Source organism: Tachysurus fulvidraco, chromosome 21 (genome assembly GCF_022655615.1).
Source record: "Tachysurus fulvidraco isolate hzauxx_2018 chromosome 21, HZAU_PFXX_2.0, whole genome shotgun sequence".
Lineage (NCBI taxonomy): Eukaryota > Metazoa > Chordata > Actinopteri > Siluriformes > Bagridae > Tachysurus > Tachysurus fulvidraco.
The window spans coordinates 3,909,099-3,925,443 of NC_062538.1; the positions used below are offsets into that span (position 1 = coordinate 3,909,099).

General features: G+C 38.9%; 1 protein-coding gene across 3 annotated transcripts; it reads left to right on the plus strand.

Moving 5' to 3' along the window:
- Nucleotides 1-8,035: 8,035 nt before the first annotated feature.
- Nucleotides 8,036-14,634, plus strand: clk4b (CDC-like kinase 4b). Of its 3 annotated transcripts, none has more exons than XM_027153478.2 (13): nucleotides 8,036-8,192; nucleotides 8,890-9,070; nucleotides 10,772-10,988; nucleotides 11,603-11,693; nucleotides 12,244-12,310; nucleotides 12,403-12,519; nucleotides 12,607-12,773; nucleotides 12,861-12,955; nucleotides 13,041-13,170; nucleotides 13,265-13,347; nucleotides 13,445-13,524; nucleotides 14,009-14,099; nucleotides 14,187-14,634. In XM_027153478.2, the coding sequence occupies exons 2-13, from the start codon at nucleotides 8,895-8,897 to the stop codon at nucleotides 14,334-14,336; spliced, it is 1,464 nt and encodes a 487-aa protein (XP_027009279.1). In that variant the 5' UTR covers nucleotides 8,036-8,192; nucleotides 8,890-8,894; the 3' UTR covers nucleotides 14,337-14,634. The 3 variants fall into 3 exon arrangements, with proteins under 3 accessions (XP_027009279.1, XP_047661801.1, XP_047661802.1); XM_047805845.1 differs by having other exon boundaries at nucleotides 14,190-14,634; XM_047805846.1 differs by lacking the exons at nucleotides 8,036-8,192; nucleotides 8,890-9,070; nucleotides 11,603-11,693 and having other exon boundaries at nucleotides 10,849-10,988.
- Nucleotides 14,635-16,345: the final 1,711 nt, after the last annotated feature.

The following is a 16,345-nucleotide window of genomic DNA, read 5'->3' on the forward strand; positions in this document are numbered from 1 at the left end:
TAACTTTTATTGAAACATTAATGCACTGTTTTTAATTATCGTTGCCATTTAAACAAATGAGAAATGCTAGTAAAGTAACACAAATGTTAATTTTATGTGTTTAAAAAAAAAACAAATGTAATTTAATTAGAGCAAATTCAGCATTACAAATGAGTCTGAACTCTGATATATCTGATTTATTTATCACTTTTTTTGTACATGTAATAACCTTTTTTTTTTTTAAGCATATTTTCCCTTGGCAAAAACAACAAATTATAAACAGTTAAGCTTTTGTAGATCATCTTTACAGAATTTTCATTCATTCATTCATTTTCTACCGCTTCTCCGAACTTCTCGGGTCACGAGGAGCCTCAGGCGTCATCGGGCATCAAGGCAGGATACAACCTGGACGGAGTGCCAACCCATCGCAGGGCACACACACTCTCATTCACTCACGTAATCACACACTACAGACAATTTTCCAGAGATGCCAATCAACCTACCATGCATGTCTTTGGACCGGGGGAGGAAACCGGAGTACCTGGAGGAAACCCCCAAGGCACGGGGAGAACATGCAAACTCCACACACACAAGGCAGAGGTGGGAATCGAACCCCCAACCCTGGAGGTGTGAGGCAAACGTGCTAACCACTAAGCCACGGTGCTCCCCTTTACATAATTTTATTTTAGTTTATTTTATTCTCGAGCTGATTATTTTCCAATAACAGATCATCCTGCAGTATTATTATTTATACCTTGATTCCTGTTATACCACCTCGGTTTGTCATCGCTAACCATCGCTAAATGTCATCACAGAATGTACGAATTCTACTTTTTTATTAATTTATGGACAAAACAAGTTTCTTGTTAAATTTTTTTTTCTCGTATCGGCAACAAATAACCGTTCCCTCGAAGGTTGCTTTCGAATTTAGTGACAGAAACAAATGTACCTTGTTACAGAGAAATCATAAAACCTAAAAGTCATCCATTTATTTTACAGTTTGGGAAAAGGTTTAGCTTGTTACCATGATTGTTTGTTGATACTGGAGACATTTTCATAAATTTTAAATAAAAGTTTATAAAAAGTGTCAACATTGATGAACAATTTTATTTATTTATTTATTTTTATTCTGTTTATTAATAGGCTTAGAAACAAATGAACAAATATTAGGTTAAGCTAATGAATTAATATAAACTCGTAACATGACTTACGGCTCCGGTCATTGAAAACGAATCGACGCCTTCTGACCAATCAGAATGGAGAATTCAACAGCTCTGACGTGTAAACACTTGTAACACTTTATTAACGTTGTAAACAGACTAAAAGTCACTTTATAGCCCTGTATAGAACCTATTTAAAGTTGCTTAACAGAGATTTCTCTAAACTATAAGAGGCAGTAGCTGGAAGTAGTTGTAGTTGATTCATCTGTAATTATTCTATCACACGGTCAGGAAAATATAAACACAATACAGTTTTAAAAATATGAGTCATTTATGGAGACAGTGCAACTCTGAAGCCATCTATTTGAAAACTCCTAATTCAAAACTAAAAACAAAAATAAAGCGACAAAAAGTTTTCTATAAATTTCTATAGAGCTTCAATGGATTCATTCATTCATTTTCTACCGCTTATCCGAACTTCTCGGGTCACGGAGAGCCTGTGCCTCTCAGGCGTCATTGGGCATCGAGGCAGGATACACCCTGGACAGAGTGCCAACCCATCACAGGGCACACACACACACTCATTCACTCACACACTCACACACTACGGACAATTTTCCAGAGATGCCAATCAACCTACCATGCATGTCTTTGGACAGGGGGAGAAAACCGGAGTACCCGGAGGAAACCCCCGAGGCACGGGGAGAACATGCGAACTCCACACACACAAGGCAGAGGTGGGAATCGAACCCCCAACCCTGTAGGTGTGAGGCGAACGTGCTAACCACTATGCCACCATGCCCCCCAGAGAAATGATCCAAAATGATTAAAATCCAAGCAGAAAGAGGAAAACTCCCATGAGGACACTGTATAACATTATATGGCTAAACATGGCTATACAGGCTTAGTAAGATTGGTTGCCAGTTTATTAGGCACCACTACTATATAGATATTATTTGGGTGGTGGACCATCTTCAGCACAGTGTATATACTACTGTGAGAATGATCTATAACTTCTGGTGGTGCTCTGGTCTCCAATGGTGAATGGGATGAGGTAGAAAGACCAAACTAGCTGTATGGTCAGTAATCAGGTTGAAACTCAACTCGTTGTGGGTTGAAATGAGTCCAGGAACTCATGAGGAAGCGGTGTCCAGTTCTGCTACATACTGTAGAACCTTTAGTGTATTTCACCAGATTTTTCAGAAATGTCAACTTTATAGAATACCCCATAAATAGATGTTAGGTTTTTTTTATATGTTTGTTTGTTTGTTTTAAGTAGGAATTGAAAATGTTCTTGTTCTAATCAGGGTTTTCATTCATTTAGCTTCAGTCTATCTAAGGAATGCTAAGAACAAGGTGGGAATACACTTTGGAAAGAACACCAGTTCATTACAGGGCCACGTACACACACATACACACACACATTTACACACCATTATTGTTGCTTTAACTGAACTGAACAAATGGCACACAGCATCACACCATTACTTCTGGATGGAAACAATTGTCCTTAGTGTTCAGAAAGAAAGTGAAAGTCCTTTATTTAAAGACCTTTATTATTAACTTCACTTTCTCCTCTATACTATGGTGCTTCAGGGTTTAGTGTTTGCCAAGTGTCCTCCAGTTCATTACATTAAGTGCCGTCTTCAGCGACAGTATATCCGTCCCTCAGTCATCCATAAAACCACAAATCACAGAACTGTTAATGCCACTTTGGGTTCTTCTTCTTCGGCTTTCATGGCTGTGTGCTATCAAACAGAATTAGAGTCAGGATCCAGCCAAATAACCGTATGGAAAGTTTCTAAAGCTGCCAAAACTGATCTGGACTGAACTGATAAGTCCGGTCACAGTGAGGGACGGACGAGTCGCCATTGAAGTGCTCTGCGGTATTATACAAACCAGATTAAAAGGTCAAACCTCGCCGCCATGTCCAAACTCCATAGGTATCGAGCTCAGTTTATCTGTATGCATCAATCTGCTAAAGTGCTATTATTTATTTATTTTCTTAGTAAGTTACTGAACAATCTAAGTAATTGCAACCTAACGCAATAAGGTATATTTCAGCAGCGGTGACCTCTCAAAGACGGCACGCTATACGTTTCTACGCCCGAGGACGCCGTCTGTCGTGATCCATCCAGGATTCTGAATTTCATGACGGATGCTGCATGAAGAAGGGACACTCACCTTTCTGTGTGATGCTGTCAAACTTCCAAGACTTAAAACAGGTGAGTCCCATGCTGCAGGTGTCTTTCTCATGCAGCGCGCTAGCTTTGCCTGATCTTTACTCCTCTCTTGGCGTTTATCATTCTCTACATGTCAGCGATGGAATTGCTGGTGAACGGAGGCTGGCCACATCGGTGGCGTTTTTAAGCATGGAGTCCCCAGCACTGCCATGGTTCGGCTCAACTGCCGCTCCATCCGTCTAATTCCCCACATCTCCCTCCCCATCCATCCCATCAATAAAGATCCAGCTCTACCCCTTTTGCAGTCCGTACTGGGGGAGATATGAGGGTGGGGCGGGCTCTGTCTCTGCAGCATACGCACGCACATACACACACTTCTAAGCCAAAGTCTGGCCTCAGCATCCCTTCAGCAGCTATAATTACTTTGGTACACTACGGCATTTCAGGCAAGCAGGACCAATTTCCCTAATGCATCCACAGCCCTGCACACAACCCCCCTCCCCCTGAGCCGCCACCCAGCATTTGGTTTAATGGCCATCGACATGATCGGCCCTCACCCGCACGCAATGACTCAAAGAGGTTATAAAGACAGGAGCGGGTGACCGGCGCGTTAAACTTTTGAACCGTTCTCCATTACGCTAAGAGGAGACACACTCTCTCTCTTTCTCTCTCTTGCTCCTGTTCTCATTCCTTTAACTGGTTTCCATCGTTTCTATCTCTCTCACACCCTCCTCCTCTCTCGCTCTCTGTTCATAGATGAGATTTATGTTCCCTGGCCTGGGAGGGATGTTGTGGATGTATTGATCCTGATGAAAGAGGCTCACTTCATTTGGAAGAAGGAATAGTCTGACTGACTAGACTTTACACATGCCATCAAATCCTAGGCGTTAGTCAGACTGATTTGTTGTGGCTTTTCACGGCTGATGTCCACGGTGAGTCTCCATGAGGAGTCATTTTTGAGGAGGTCAAAGAATAGAAATGGACACCTTGTTTGAAAACATATGCATTTCTTTCTTAAAGTTGACATTACAATATCAGTAACTTGTTGTTAATACCCAAAGAAGTTTATTCTTCCCTTTCTGGTTTTATAATTATGGTCAGGTTTGAGATGGATCCAGAACCCACCCCGGATGGGAGGCCTGAACATTGCAGGGCACCATTCATGTAATAATACACACCTCAGGGCAATTGTGTAAATACCTGTGTATTTTTGGATAATAGGAAGAAACCAGAGAACCTGTAGGACACCAAAACAAACAAAAGACAGTAACACAAGCTCAGGATCGAACCAAAGACCCCTGTAGCACCATGTGGCTTCCACATCAACATACCTTTACAAGGTACTTCAAGAACAAATGGTTTGAGACTTTTAATTTGATTTGTTTACGTAGACCAAATGGAATCACCTTTCGAGAGATTGATAGAGTGTCAAGTGTGACTTGAGGATGGTGTCTCCTGTAGCCCCCTGCTCGCTATACTGTATGTGCGTCCACTATGGAGGCAATTCTAATTAATACTGAAAGCTTTCATCTTCCATTGTGTCAATATGCCTGACTCATGCCTTTCACGTGCTCAAGCTTTGAGGCTCTTCGGAAAATGAACCCCTCTATCCAAACACACACACACACACACACACACAGACACACACACACAGACACACACACACACACACACACACACTGGCCTGCTACTTTTCTAGTAAACACACACCCACACACTTCATCATGCCTCCTGTTTCATGACATGTCAGTCTCAGAAAAATTGAAAGTGCCACTGTGGGAGGCTGTTGGTGTGAATTAAACTCTTTTCTCAAACGAAACGGCCAACTGTAAAGGAATTCTAGAAATATAAAAAAATGAGTTTTGGTAATAATTTCTTTTATTTTTAAAATTGTAAAAAAAAAAATTTTATTTCCCTCTACAGCAGTATTTTTTACGCATGTTTTAAACTCTTTACATGAGTTTATTACTATCCTCCAAAGTAATGACGTCTGATTACAAATTATAGCTTTGTAAGAGCTAGACAGTCTTTTCGTGTAACGTGCGGCCGATCGTTTTGTTGTGTTTTTATTTTTAATGTATTTTGTATAACAGCACTTTCTCTGTTTATCTGTTCAAATTTTTTTTATTTGTATATATACATCGAGGCATAACTAAAATAATATTTTACTGAATTACTTAATCCTGGCACATTGCCTTCCTAGTCATCATGGCAGCATGACATCATGGTATATATAAAACGCATGTCATAAAAATGTCTTGACACACTGACATTATATTTTTGGTGTATGACACACTCCTATGTAAAACTGCATCTGAGTCTACACATCTCTATACTACTATAGGCTTTATATTTATTCACTATACTGTATATGTTTACATATATACCTATACATTACATGTTTACATATATATCTATATATATTACATGCTGTACATATGTTTATATATATACCTAGATAGATAGATAGATAGATAGATAGATAGATAGATAGATAGATAGATAGATAGATAGATAGATAGATAGATAGATAGATAGATATTACATGCTGTACAAATTTTCACATATTTATTTGCACTTGTCTATTTGCACAATTGCTACTCATTGCACTTCTGGTAGATGCCAAACTGCATTTAGTTGCCGTGTACCTGTACTATACAATGACAATAAATTCCATCCATCCATCCATCCATCCATCCATCCATCCATCCATCCATCTATCTATCTATCTATCTATCTATCTATCTATCTATCTATCTATCTATCTATCTATCTATCTGTCTGTCTGTCTATATAGCTGTCTATCTTTCTTTCTTTCTGTCTATCTATCTATCTATCTATCTATCTATCTATCTATCTATCTATCTATCTATCTATCTATCTATCTATCATTCATTCATTCATTCATTCCAGGGTTGATTTAAACATAGAAGTGACTTACAGTAGCCAAACACACACACACATGCACGCACACACACGCACACACACACACACACGCACGCACACACACACACACACACACACACACACACACACACACACACACACACACACACACACATATTATTTACTCATTGCTGTCAGACTTAAATGACTAATCACATGTAATACTGATCCTGAGAGACACAACATCATGATGCCATCATGTCTAACAGAAGATTTGATTTCAGACATATGAGTACACCAGGTCATGCCCTTACTCACTAAAGGGGAATTATCAGTGGATGAAAAGATCATGATGTGTCAGGACAATGAATTTGAATGAATTTTAAAGTTACGCTCGCATCAAGATCACATCAAGCAAAAAGTATAGTTTTGTTAATTTATTTTCGTGACTATGGTTCTGGTCAGGCTCATGAGGAAATCCTGGACAAATCCTTTTGGACAATGAGCAGAAGAGAAGAATTCACTCCATATACACTAACAACTTGTAAATGACTAATAAATCTTACAAGCAAACTATTTTGAAACTATTTTAGTTCATTTAACACACAAAAAATGCACGAATTGATTCTGATTTTTTTTTTAAATTAGTTAAAATAAAAACACGCACTTGAACTGTAGCTTTGTTAATTAACACAGTCTGCTGCCATCTTCAGGTGAGAGGAGAAATTGCAACCTGGGTTTAGTCTACGTACTGTACACTGTGTTTGTGTGTGTGTGTGTGTGTGTGTGTGTGTGTGTGTGTGTGTGTGTGTGTGTGTGTGTGTGTGTGTGTGTGTGTGTGTGTGTGTGTGTGTGTGTGTGTGTGTGTGTGTGTGTGAGAGAGAGAGAGAGAGAGAGAGAGCTGTGTTGGTGTCCAGTTTAAAGTTCATTTAAAGATACTCACCTGCTTGTGACCAGCTTCCTTCGCCTTCAGGAGAGTGCCGCCTGCACGTGAATAAATTAAAGGGACAGAAAGAATAAAATGACAAGTATATAAATACTTAATAGTGGTGTGGTATATGAAATTGTAAATATAGTGTGGGGGTTTGTTTCCACATGGTGAAAGCTAAGTCATCATTTTGATATCAACAGTTTTACAAATCAGATATCAAACACTTGGTTTATTTCTTAAACACTTATAACGAGATCATGACTCCAGCATGTAGAGATGATCAGACGCTTCCCAGCTGGTGGACATCTGGTACATCCTGTAAACATGGGATATTGTTGTTGTTGTTGTTGTTGTTGTTGTTGTTGTTGTTGTTGTTTTTGATCATTATTATGATTATGATTATTATTATTATTATAATTTGTTATTGCTGTTGTTGTTGTTCCTATTATCATTATTATTATTATTGTTGTTGTTGTTGTTGTTGTTAATAGCATAATTATCATCATTATTGTTATTATTATTGTTAATGTTGTTGTTGTTTATGTTTTTGTTGTTCCTATCATTATTGTTGTTGTTGTTGTTGTTGTTGTTGTTAATAGCATCATCATTATTATTTTTGTTGTTGTTCCTATCATCATCATCATCATCATCATCATTATCACGTGCTAACTAGCTATGTTTACAAATCATGTGGTTATTTAAAGTGTCATATTATCCAGCATCAATATTAATGTCATGATGAATGAAGGGACGAACCGATTGATAGAACGGTGTGAACGTTAATTACAGTAAAGGCAACTTTATCCCATTTGTAATATAAGTGAAAGCCAGTCAGATTGAGCTCGAACGCCCTGTATACGTGCACTACGTGTGGCTGTCAATAAGGCTTGTACACCCTACATAGTGCACTTCCTTTTATAATCAGGCGCTATTTGGATTTCACCCAAAGTCTTTATTAGCTGTAAACGTTTGCGGTTCGTTGCCGAGAGCACAATCTGACCTTTCATGACTTGTCATAAACTCTTGTTTGAGCTAAGGATATTTTAAGTGGAGGTAACGTTATACTTTATTTTCTACGTTTATCTATTGGCTCATTAGCTCTGTGAGCAAAACAGCGAAGCTAAAGCTAACAGGCTAGCAAGTTCAATCTAGTTAGCTAGCTTCAGACAAGCTAAGCTAGCTAACTTCTAACTAGCCCAGAGCTAAAACGAGTGTTGTTTTATAGCGTGTAAATTAATTGAAACGGGTGTAAACGTGTATAATGTCAACTTAATAATGTATTATTATATATTATTATATAGCTAGCTTGCTGGCTAAAATACTAATCATGTTAAATGCTCAGTAATTAACAATTCACACCGGAAGTGTTTATTCTAGTTATAAGTTGAGTCTTGATGCTAGTGTTTATATATATATATATATAATGTGATTTATTTAGTCCAGGATTAAAAATAATAACAAAATAAAAATATTTTTTTCTAAAAGGAAAATAAACTAATATAAAAATCTCAAATGTGTCATTCATTAGTGACCATCAGCTTATTGATCTTACTGAGTTTCTCAGTAATTTAGTCAAGGTTGTGACCTGTAGTCATCAAGTCATCAGTCAGCTCTTGAAACTTAATATCATGACTTGGTCACTTGGTTTGGTGTTTTTACAACCTTGCCTGTGACAAGGAGTGGCTTTGGTGTAGAGTTCTCAGTTGTAAACATTTTTATTACTTCTCTCTTTCTTTCCCTCTTTTGGTAGGACGCATGCGGCGCACGAAACGATTGCGCTGTCCTGATGGACGGCGGATGGAGGTGTGGAGCTGGGAGGAAGAAGAAGAAAAGAGGAGTGTGGAGGCTCACAAACGCTCAAAGAGGGACTCGTGTAGCAGTGAGAGAGACAGGAGACCGAGACGGTTCCACCACTACAGAACATACGAAAGGTACTTCAACCATGGCACGATGCACTCTCACGTATTCACGGTCTACTTCTCATCAGGGTTATTTGCTCCCCCCCCCCCCACACACACACACACACACACATTTGGCAAGAAATAGCTTGAATGATCTGCTCATTTGAAATCCGTTCTCGTTTACATGTCTTACTCGAAGAAGAGTTAATATGGTGAAGGTTTCCGTAAGGATGCATTTGTTTAATGTTTATAAAAAGGGTGAAATATTATCTTCAGCTGGGATTTATATTCCAAATATATCTTGAATTTCACTTAGTAGAGAAATGACATGATACCCTTTGGACAAGTGTCACTGGTTACTAAATGCATCAGTAGACGCTTTAAACAGAAAACCCAGTTTTGACTTGGAATCTGACGTCTGTCTGTCTGTCTATGATCAGAACATTGATACGTTGGCTGTTTATTCTGTAAAGCTGATTTCTTTACAAGGACATTACTAAAAAAAAAAAAAAAACACATGATGCCGTATCATTTTGGAGATCACGGGATTCTCAGATTTCACAAATCTGACTTAATTCAATGAACGGTAAACATTATCAGATTATTGCAGCAGTTCCCAAAGTGGATAAATTTAGGATAATAAAAATAATCTGGAAATAAAACTTTGTTCGTGCGATTAATTACGAAAGTTAAGTGACGGCGTCAATCACAATTTTTGTATTTCCAAAAATAAAAGTATTTCTCTGAAGGAGATGCTCCCGCCCAATAGGACTGGATAAGATCACCATTCAATGTAACCACGACAAATCATCTGGTGTCAGATACGGAAGGTGCGCTGATAGAACTTTCAACCGATCGAACCCTGAGGACGGCATTTGATGGCAAGTCGCTGGATGAGTTCTGGGTTTCTGTCGCTCTGGAATATCCACAGTTGTCGAAAGCCGCTTTGGATGTACTCATGCAATTTGTCTCAAGATATTTAATTTCTCCGCGCTCACTTACATTAAGAATAAACACAGGTCACGGCTTAACGTGGAAGATGATCTGCGGGTCGTCAGCAGTCTAATATTGGGGGGTCGCGGTCTGAAAAGTTTGGGAACCCCTGGATTATTGGACTAAAATCTGAGCCTACCTTGAAATTTATTATTCTCTATAATTACAATAATAATAATAATTATATTATTATTATTATTACTGATTTTGGAAAGTAATTCAAATTCCCTCATTCTGAGAATTGGACATACTCATCCCACTTCTGTAGCTTAGTTAAACAGACAGATTGACAGATCAGAGTGGTGTTCGCTCACATAAGACGTATGCAGTGATGCCGTAACAGGAGCTGAGGCATGTACTGTTACAACATTGACAGGTTAAAACCTGGCTTTCAGCACGCTATGTGTAAAAGAGGAGGAGTGCACATTCCTACAGGAGGTGTCTCTAGGGCCTGCTCTAAGTTTAGCCTCTGTTGAGGATCCCTCCCTCCTGGAAAGACACTCGATGCTGTTTGACATCGGGCAGGGCAAGATGGCACATTCTTCATACGCTTGCTGAAAGTAGTAAATAATACCATACGCATAAACCAGAGAGACGTGCACTTATGTTTTGAGGTTGAGACATCATTTGAAGAGGCGCTGTGTCACCACTGATGGCTGCATTGCAGATGGTTCAGGGGGAAAAGGTACCGCATGTTTTGGATGATTTCCATGACTGGGGATTGTATTGTTTCTGCAGGTGCAACAAAAGCACTAGGGGGCTGGAGTACACGGAGCCAAGGGCGCCGGAGCCCGGTTTAAAGGTGTGTGGTCATGAGAAGAGAGGTGTTCCAGAGAACCAGAAGGAACAGGACAAGGACAGACACAGGCATTGGCACCATTACAGCGAATCCTTGGCTCGATACAGTAACAGGGATCGGCAACGCTCTAAGCACCGCAACAGCCATTCACACTCGGTAAACACTCATTATCACTCTCTTGGCTTTAGCTGGGTTTTAACACACTGAATGCTTTCTGTCATATAATTTTTACTCTAAATGAAGGTCAGCTTGGTCTATTGGGAAATGTAGAATTAGTCAAAATGCAATTTCTAACTTGGGTTAGGAAATTAAAAAGACCGAGGGTTAAGTCTGCTGCTTATGAGGGTCAAGGTCTAGGTTCCCCTCAAAGGTCATATGTTGCTTAGGGGAATCAGTATCAGTAAATTTAGAGCAGTAACAGTGAAATGGTCCAATGTGTATTGTTTTATTTCTCCAAGTCTCTTGTCTGAAAATGTTGTTGCCATGTCTTTCTTCTGTAACACACACTATGTTGGCCCTGTGCCGTTTTCTCGGGACTGAATTTGAAATTGCTGCTGCTGCCATGGCCTGCTGCGGGCTTCCGAACGCGTCTCATTGCCTCCCTCACCTTCAACGACCTTCCTTGCCGAATGAACGAATGACCCAATTGGGCCTGGTTCTGACCGGTGTATGATGATGATGGTGGTGTTGACGGTGATGATGGTGGTGGTGGCGGCGGTGATGCCGGTGTCCATGAACGTCAAACACCCTCCCCCCCTTCCCCGTTCCAGAAAAGTCATCGCAGGAAAAGAAGCAGGAGTTTTGAGGATGATGAGGAGGGTCACCTGATCTATCACAATGGACAAGTGCTAAGAGCAAGATGTACAGAACACGTATCTTTCTCTGTCTGTTCTGTGTCTAAGTGTTTGGGAGATGGGTAGGGGTAACTCTTTTTTTGTTTTTTTTGTTTTTTTAAAGGGTAGCTGGAATATTTTAGCGCTAACCTATGAGGTACGATGCTGGGTGTTAAAACGGTTCTGTAACTGAACGTTTTTCACTTTCAGCAGGCATGCACTGCAGGATTTTAGCTTTGTTTCATTACCGACTTAAGTTATTACCTTAATCGATCGTTAGTCTACACTAAACTATATCTATTTGTGCAAGAGGGTAAGACTTAACTTATGTAATACTGAACGATCAGCAAAGGTGTTTCATATTTACTATTGTAGAATAATAAAAAAAAAAATAGACCTCTTTAATCAGAATTATTCTACTCCTTCAAATCTAAAATCATGTAGTGTATGCCCAGCATTGCTAGGACTTTTTATTTTTATTTTTTAAACTTCTTTTCTTCCCTTATATTATCAGTAAGCTTCAGACTGCATTGTCTTTACCCTATTTATTTTTTTATTTTATTTTATTTGATTTTTAGATGAGATCTTAAGCACTCTTGGCGAAGGAGCTTTCGGAAAAGTCGTGGAGTGTATCGACCGTACCAAGTAAGCTCTAACGGCTCAGCTCATCCGGGTGTATTGTTGCTTACGAAAGGAACACAAACATGCTGTCTGTTTTCACTCGTCTTGTTTGGCAGAGACGGTATCAGAGTGGCTCTGAAGATAATCAAAAATCAGGAGCGCTATCGCGAGGCGGCTCTTATCGAAGTGGACGTGCTGAAACAGATGAACATTCTGGACACTCAAAATCGGTTGTAAGTTGTTTACTGGATGTTGTCAGAAACAGAATAGTTTGTTATAGGGGAAAAAAAACAACAACAAAAAAAACACAACTTTTTTAGCGCCTGCGTGCAGATGTTAGACTGGTTTGATCACTACGGTCACGTCTGCATCGTGTTCGAGTTGTTGGGCCTGAGCACATATGACTTCCTGAAGGAGAATGACTACATGCCCTTTACCATCGACCAGATCAGATACATGGCAGATCAGATCTTCAGAGCTGTACACTGTGAGTACAAGCCACTATTTAACCTTCATATCTATCTTAAACATTTAACATTTAATTGGATTATTCTTTATTACTGTTCTCTTTCAGTTCTTCATCAAAATAAGCTAACGCACACTGACCTGAAACCTGAAAACATTCTATTTGTCAGTTCAGACTGTGACGTAGAATACAATGCCAAGCTGGTGAGTATAGCTGACAGGCACTAAATTTTTATTTAGTAAATTCCAAAGTGTAAAAGATTCGACCGCAATGTATTTCCGTCTACAGAAACGGGAAGAGAGGACGCTGAAGAACCTCGGCGTGAAGGTTGTGGACTTTGGCAATGCTACGTATGACCACGAGCACCATACATCAGTGGTGTCGACACGTCACTACAGAGCGCCCGAGGTCGTTTTGGGTAAGAAGCTCCTTACAGAGACGAAGGTCGATACAAACGTGGAATCGGACGCTGCTTTTCTGTTAACACGCGTCTCTCTTTGGCCTCAACACAGAGCTGGGCTGGAATCAGGCATGTGACGTTTGGAGTCTGGGATGCATTCTGATAGAGTATTATCTAGGATTAACACTGTTTCAGGTGAGTGTTACAAACAAAAATCTACAGACCTCTACAGTAATTTATCCTGAACGTTAAAAACATGGCAAGTGTACTATTGACACTGTTTTTGTTACAGACTCATGACAGCAAGGAGCATCTAGCGATGATGGAGAGGGTTCTAGGACCGATACCGGCCCACATGCTCCAACAAACGAAGTCAGGGAAACAAGATGAAACATTTTGCTCTGTTGTACTCTTATGTGTAGTGGCTAGTAGTCTCACAAGGCAGATTTCATCAGACTGTGAATCATTTTATCACTGGACAGTCACCTCAAACCAGCAAAAATTCTGGATTAGCTTTTTTTTTTTATTCTAGATGCCATGTACTTATCCCCTCCCAAGTCCACTTTAATTTCCCACTCAGGTCTTCAGCTAACATTCTAAATCTCAATCCATTTTTAATGTTGTTGTTTTTTTATATATACAGCAGTTACCCATTACCCATACAGTAATGTGAGGCCTAGAAAGTCTGTTTCTGACCCACTTAATCCATGCATATATGGATGTATTTATCCATGTAAAAAAAAAAACTATGGGATTATATCTGTAATAAAGAAAGCTTTAACTTAATTTACGTTCTCCGTTAAACCTCTGACCTATGAACTAATGCTCATGTACATATGGCTCGGTTTGGTTATAGGAAACAGCACTATCTTCATCATGGCAAACTGGATTGGGATGAATCCAGCTCATCAGGGAGATATGTGAGGAAGCACTGCAAGCCTCTCAAGGTAACTCTAGCCCTAAAATTCTACACTTTATTTCAGCATCATATGAACGGTTAATAAATTAAACATACGGTTTGGTTACGTTTCCAGCAGTACATGTCCTCCAAGAGCTTGGAGCATGAGCAGCTGTTTGATCTGCTGCAGAAGATGATGGAGTACGACGTGTCTAAGCGTATCACCCTCGAGGAGGCCATCAAACACCCGTTTTTCACCTCACTTAGGAAAAAGAGTGAAAAGTAAACTTCTCTTTAACAGATTCACCTTTGACACCTCCCACGGAGACTGCCGCTGACTGTATCAGTCTGCTTTACTGGAGTAATAACTGTAGGAGAAATCGAATGCAGCTACAGTACAGCGACAAAGTACTGTGCTTTGTTTCAGCTGCGTGAAGATCGACTAAAGACGAACAAGCTCGGTGCCTATTTCTGGTTCAAAGTTGCCTGCTTGCAAAATGTACATATTTATTTTGTGATCTCATTTGTAAAATGTGTTCCTCTGGGTTTTTGTGTTAATTAAACTTTACTTCGTTTTCTGGTAATCACTATGTGTGGTGATTTATTTATATATATATATATATATATATAAAAACCCAAAATTCTTGATTTACAGATATGCCAGTTTTCATACACATATTTGTCTAATTCTGTGATTTGAAATTTCAGTTGTATATTTTGTGTGTGCGTGCATTCTGTCCTACCTCTGGGTAATGAACAAATTTTGGCTTAAACAATTAATTTATTGTATTGGTTTTGCTGCTTGGTTGCATTAGAAACCTATCATAGGTGTTAGTTACTTCATAGACTAGAGTTATACACATTTTCTGTGATTTCCATGCCGCCTATTCATCTGTATTCATTAAGTTAAACCTCATGTTAGTGTTGCCTCAAAAACATAAAAAAAAATATATTGAAATAAAAAATATATATATATTTTAATTATTTAACCATTTGATCATTAACTAACCCAAACGTAGAAATGCCACAGATCAGGGAAGATCTATAGCTATGTTGCTTCCTTCCAAGGCTACATCCCTCATGTATTCGTGTACTATTTGGCACAAAATAGTGTCTCTCTTATTTTTTGTTGTATATAGAGTTTATCAAAACCTTGTTCAATATGAATAACATTTGTGTCCTTTTGCATCCATACTGTATATATTAGAGCTGTCTGCATAGGTCTCATGCTTAAAGACGTCCTGTAGATGTCGCTACAGCTATACAAAAGGACATCAGTGTGTTTTCAGGGTCTATCTGTATTCTTTATGGTTTATTGATTGAATAGATTATATACACCAGTCGTGATCAGTCTCTCTGTGTAAGTGTGAGATTAGTTAGACTGTAGGTTTGAACATAAGATAATTGAAAAGAATTCAATCTTCATTATTTTGTGAAAGGGTCATTTCATTATGCAATAACTTTACTGTGTAAAAGTTGGTTATTATTAGAATGGTATGATGTTGGAAATATTTCCTAATTTTTAAGCAACAGAATGAATTTTCCCTCGTTAGATAACTTCCTTTTGTTAACTTGTGGTCGTTAATGTTTTCTGAAATTAACAAATGTCATGATTTCCACTCTTATTCTACCCTGAGTGAAATAGAGCAAGTATAAAACAGATAAATATATGGTAGTTTAATGGCCAGAAGGGTTTTCTAAATTTCTTAAAATACTCAAAAATCGCAAAACCTGACAATAATCAGTATGGAAAAAATGAGCAGATCCTGAGGTTTAAGTATCAGCGATATAAAAAAAAACCACTAGGAGGGTTTGGATGTCTTCACTGAAATCTGGGATTCTGTAGGAAACTTCATGTTTTAGGGTTCTTGCTCCAGTATATAAATATAAAAGTAGGGAAGAGCGGGATGAGTTTTAAACCTAGTTACACCCAGATGATAATGAACATCCTCTGCTCAAACCAAGTTAGTTTTGATCATTGTTTAATTAGCATAATTGATTGGCAGTGCTGAGCTGGTTAGCTAGTATGTCAGATTCCAAGATAATTGACAGTGTGGGTTGAGTTATAACAGAGTTGCTAATACCAAAATCCTTTAAGATATTTAACACAATGAAAAAAAAAAAGATTATATGTACATTTAACAATGACAATTAACTATGGTGCATGAGAATGTGATGATCCAGCGGTTAAGGCGCTGGGATCTTGATCAGAAGGTCTGGGTTCGAGTCCACAAACTGCTGAGCATCAACATTGGGTCCTTGGGCAAGGTCCTTAAACTCATCAGCTCCAGGGGT

Bases quoted from the DNA above. Each gene is read 5' to 3' on its own strand.
- clk4b (XM_027153478.2), top strand. From the start codon at position 8,895: ATGCGGCGCACGAAACGATTGCGCTGTCCTGATGGACGGCGGATGGAG. The intron at 12,311-12,402 runs GTAAGCTCTAAC...CTTGTTTGGCAG, and splicing joins GAGTGTATCGACCGTACCAA to AGACGGTATCAGAGTGGCTC. The intron at 13,348-13,444 runs GTGAGTGTTACA...TTTTTGTTACAG, and splicing joins TAGGATTAACACTGTTTCAG to ACTCATGACAGCAAGGAGCA.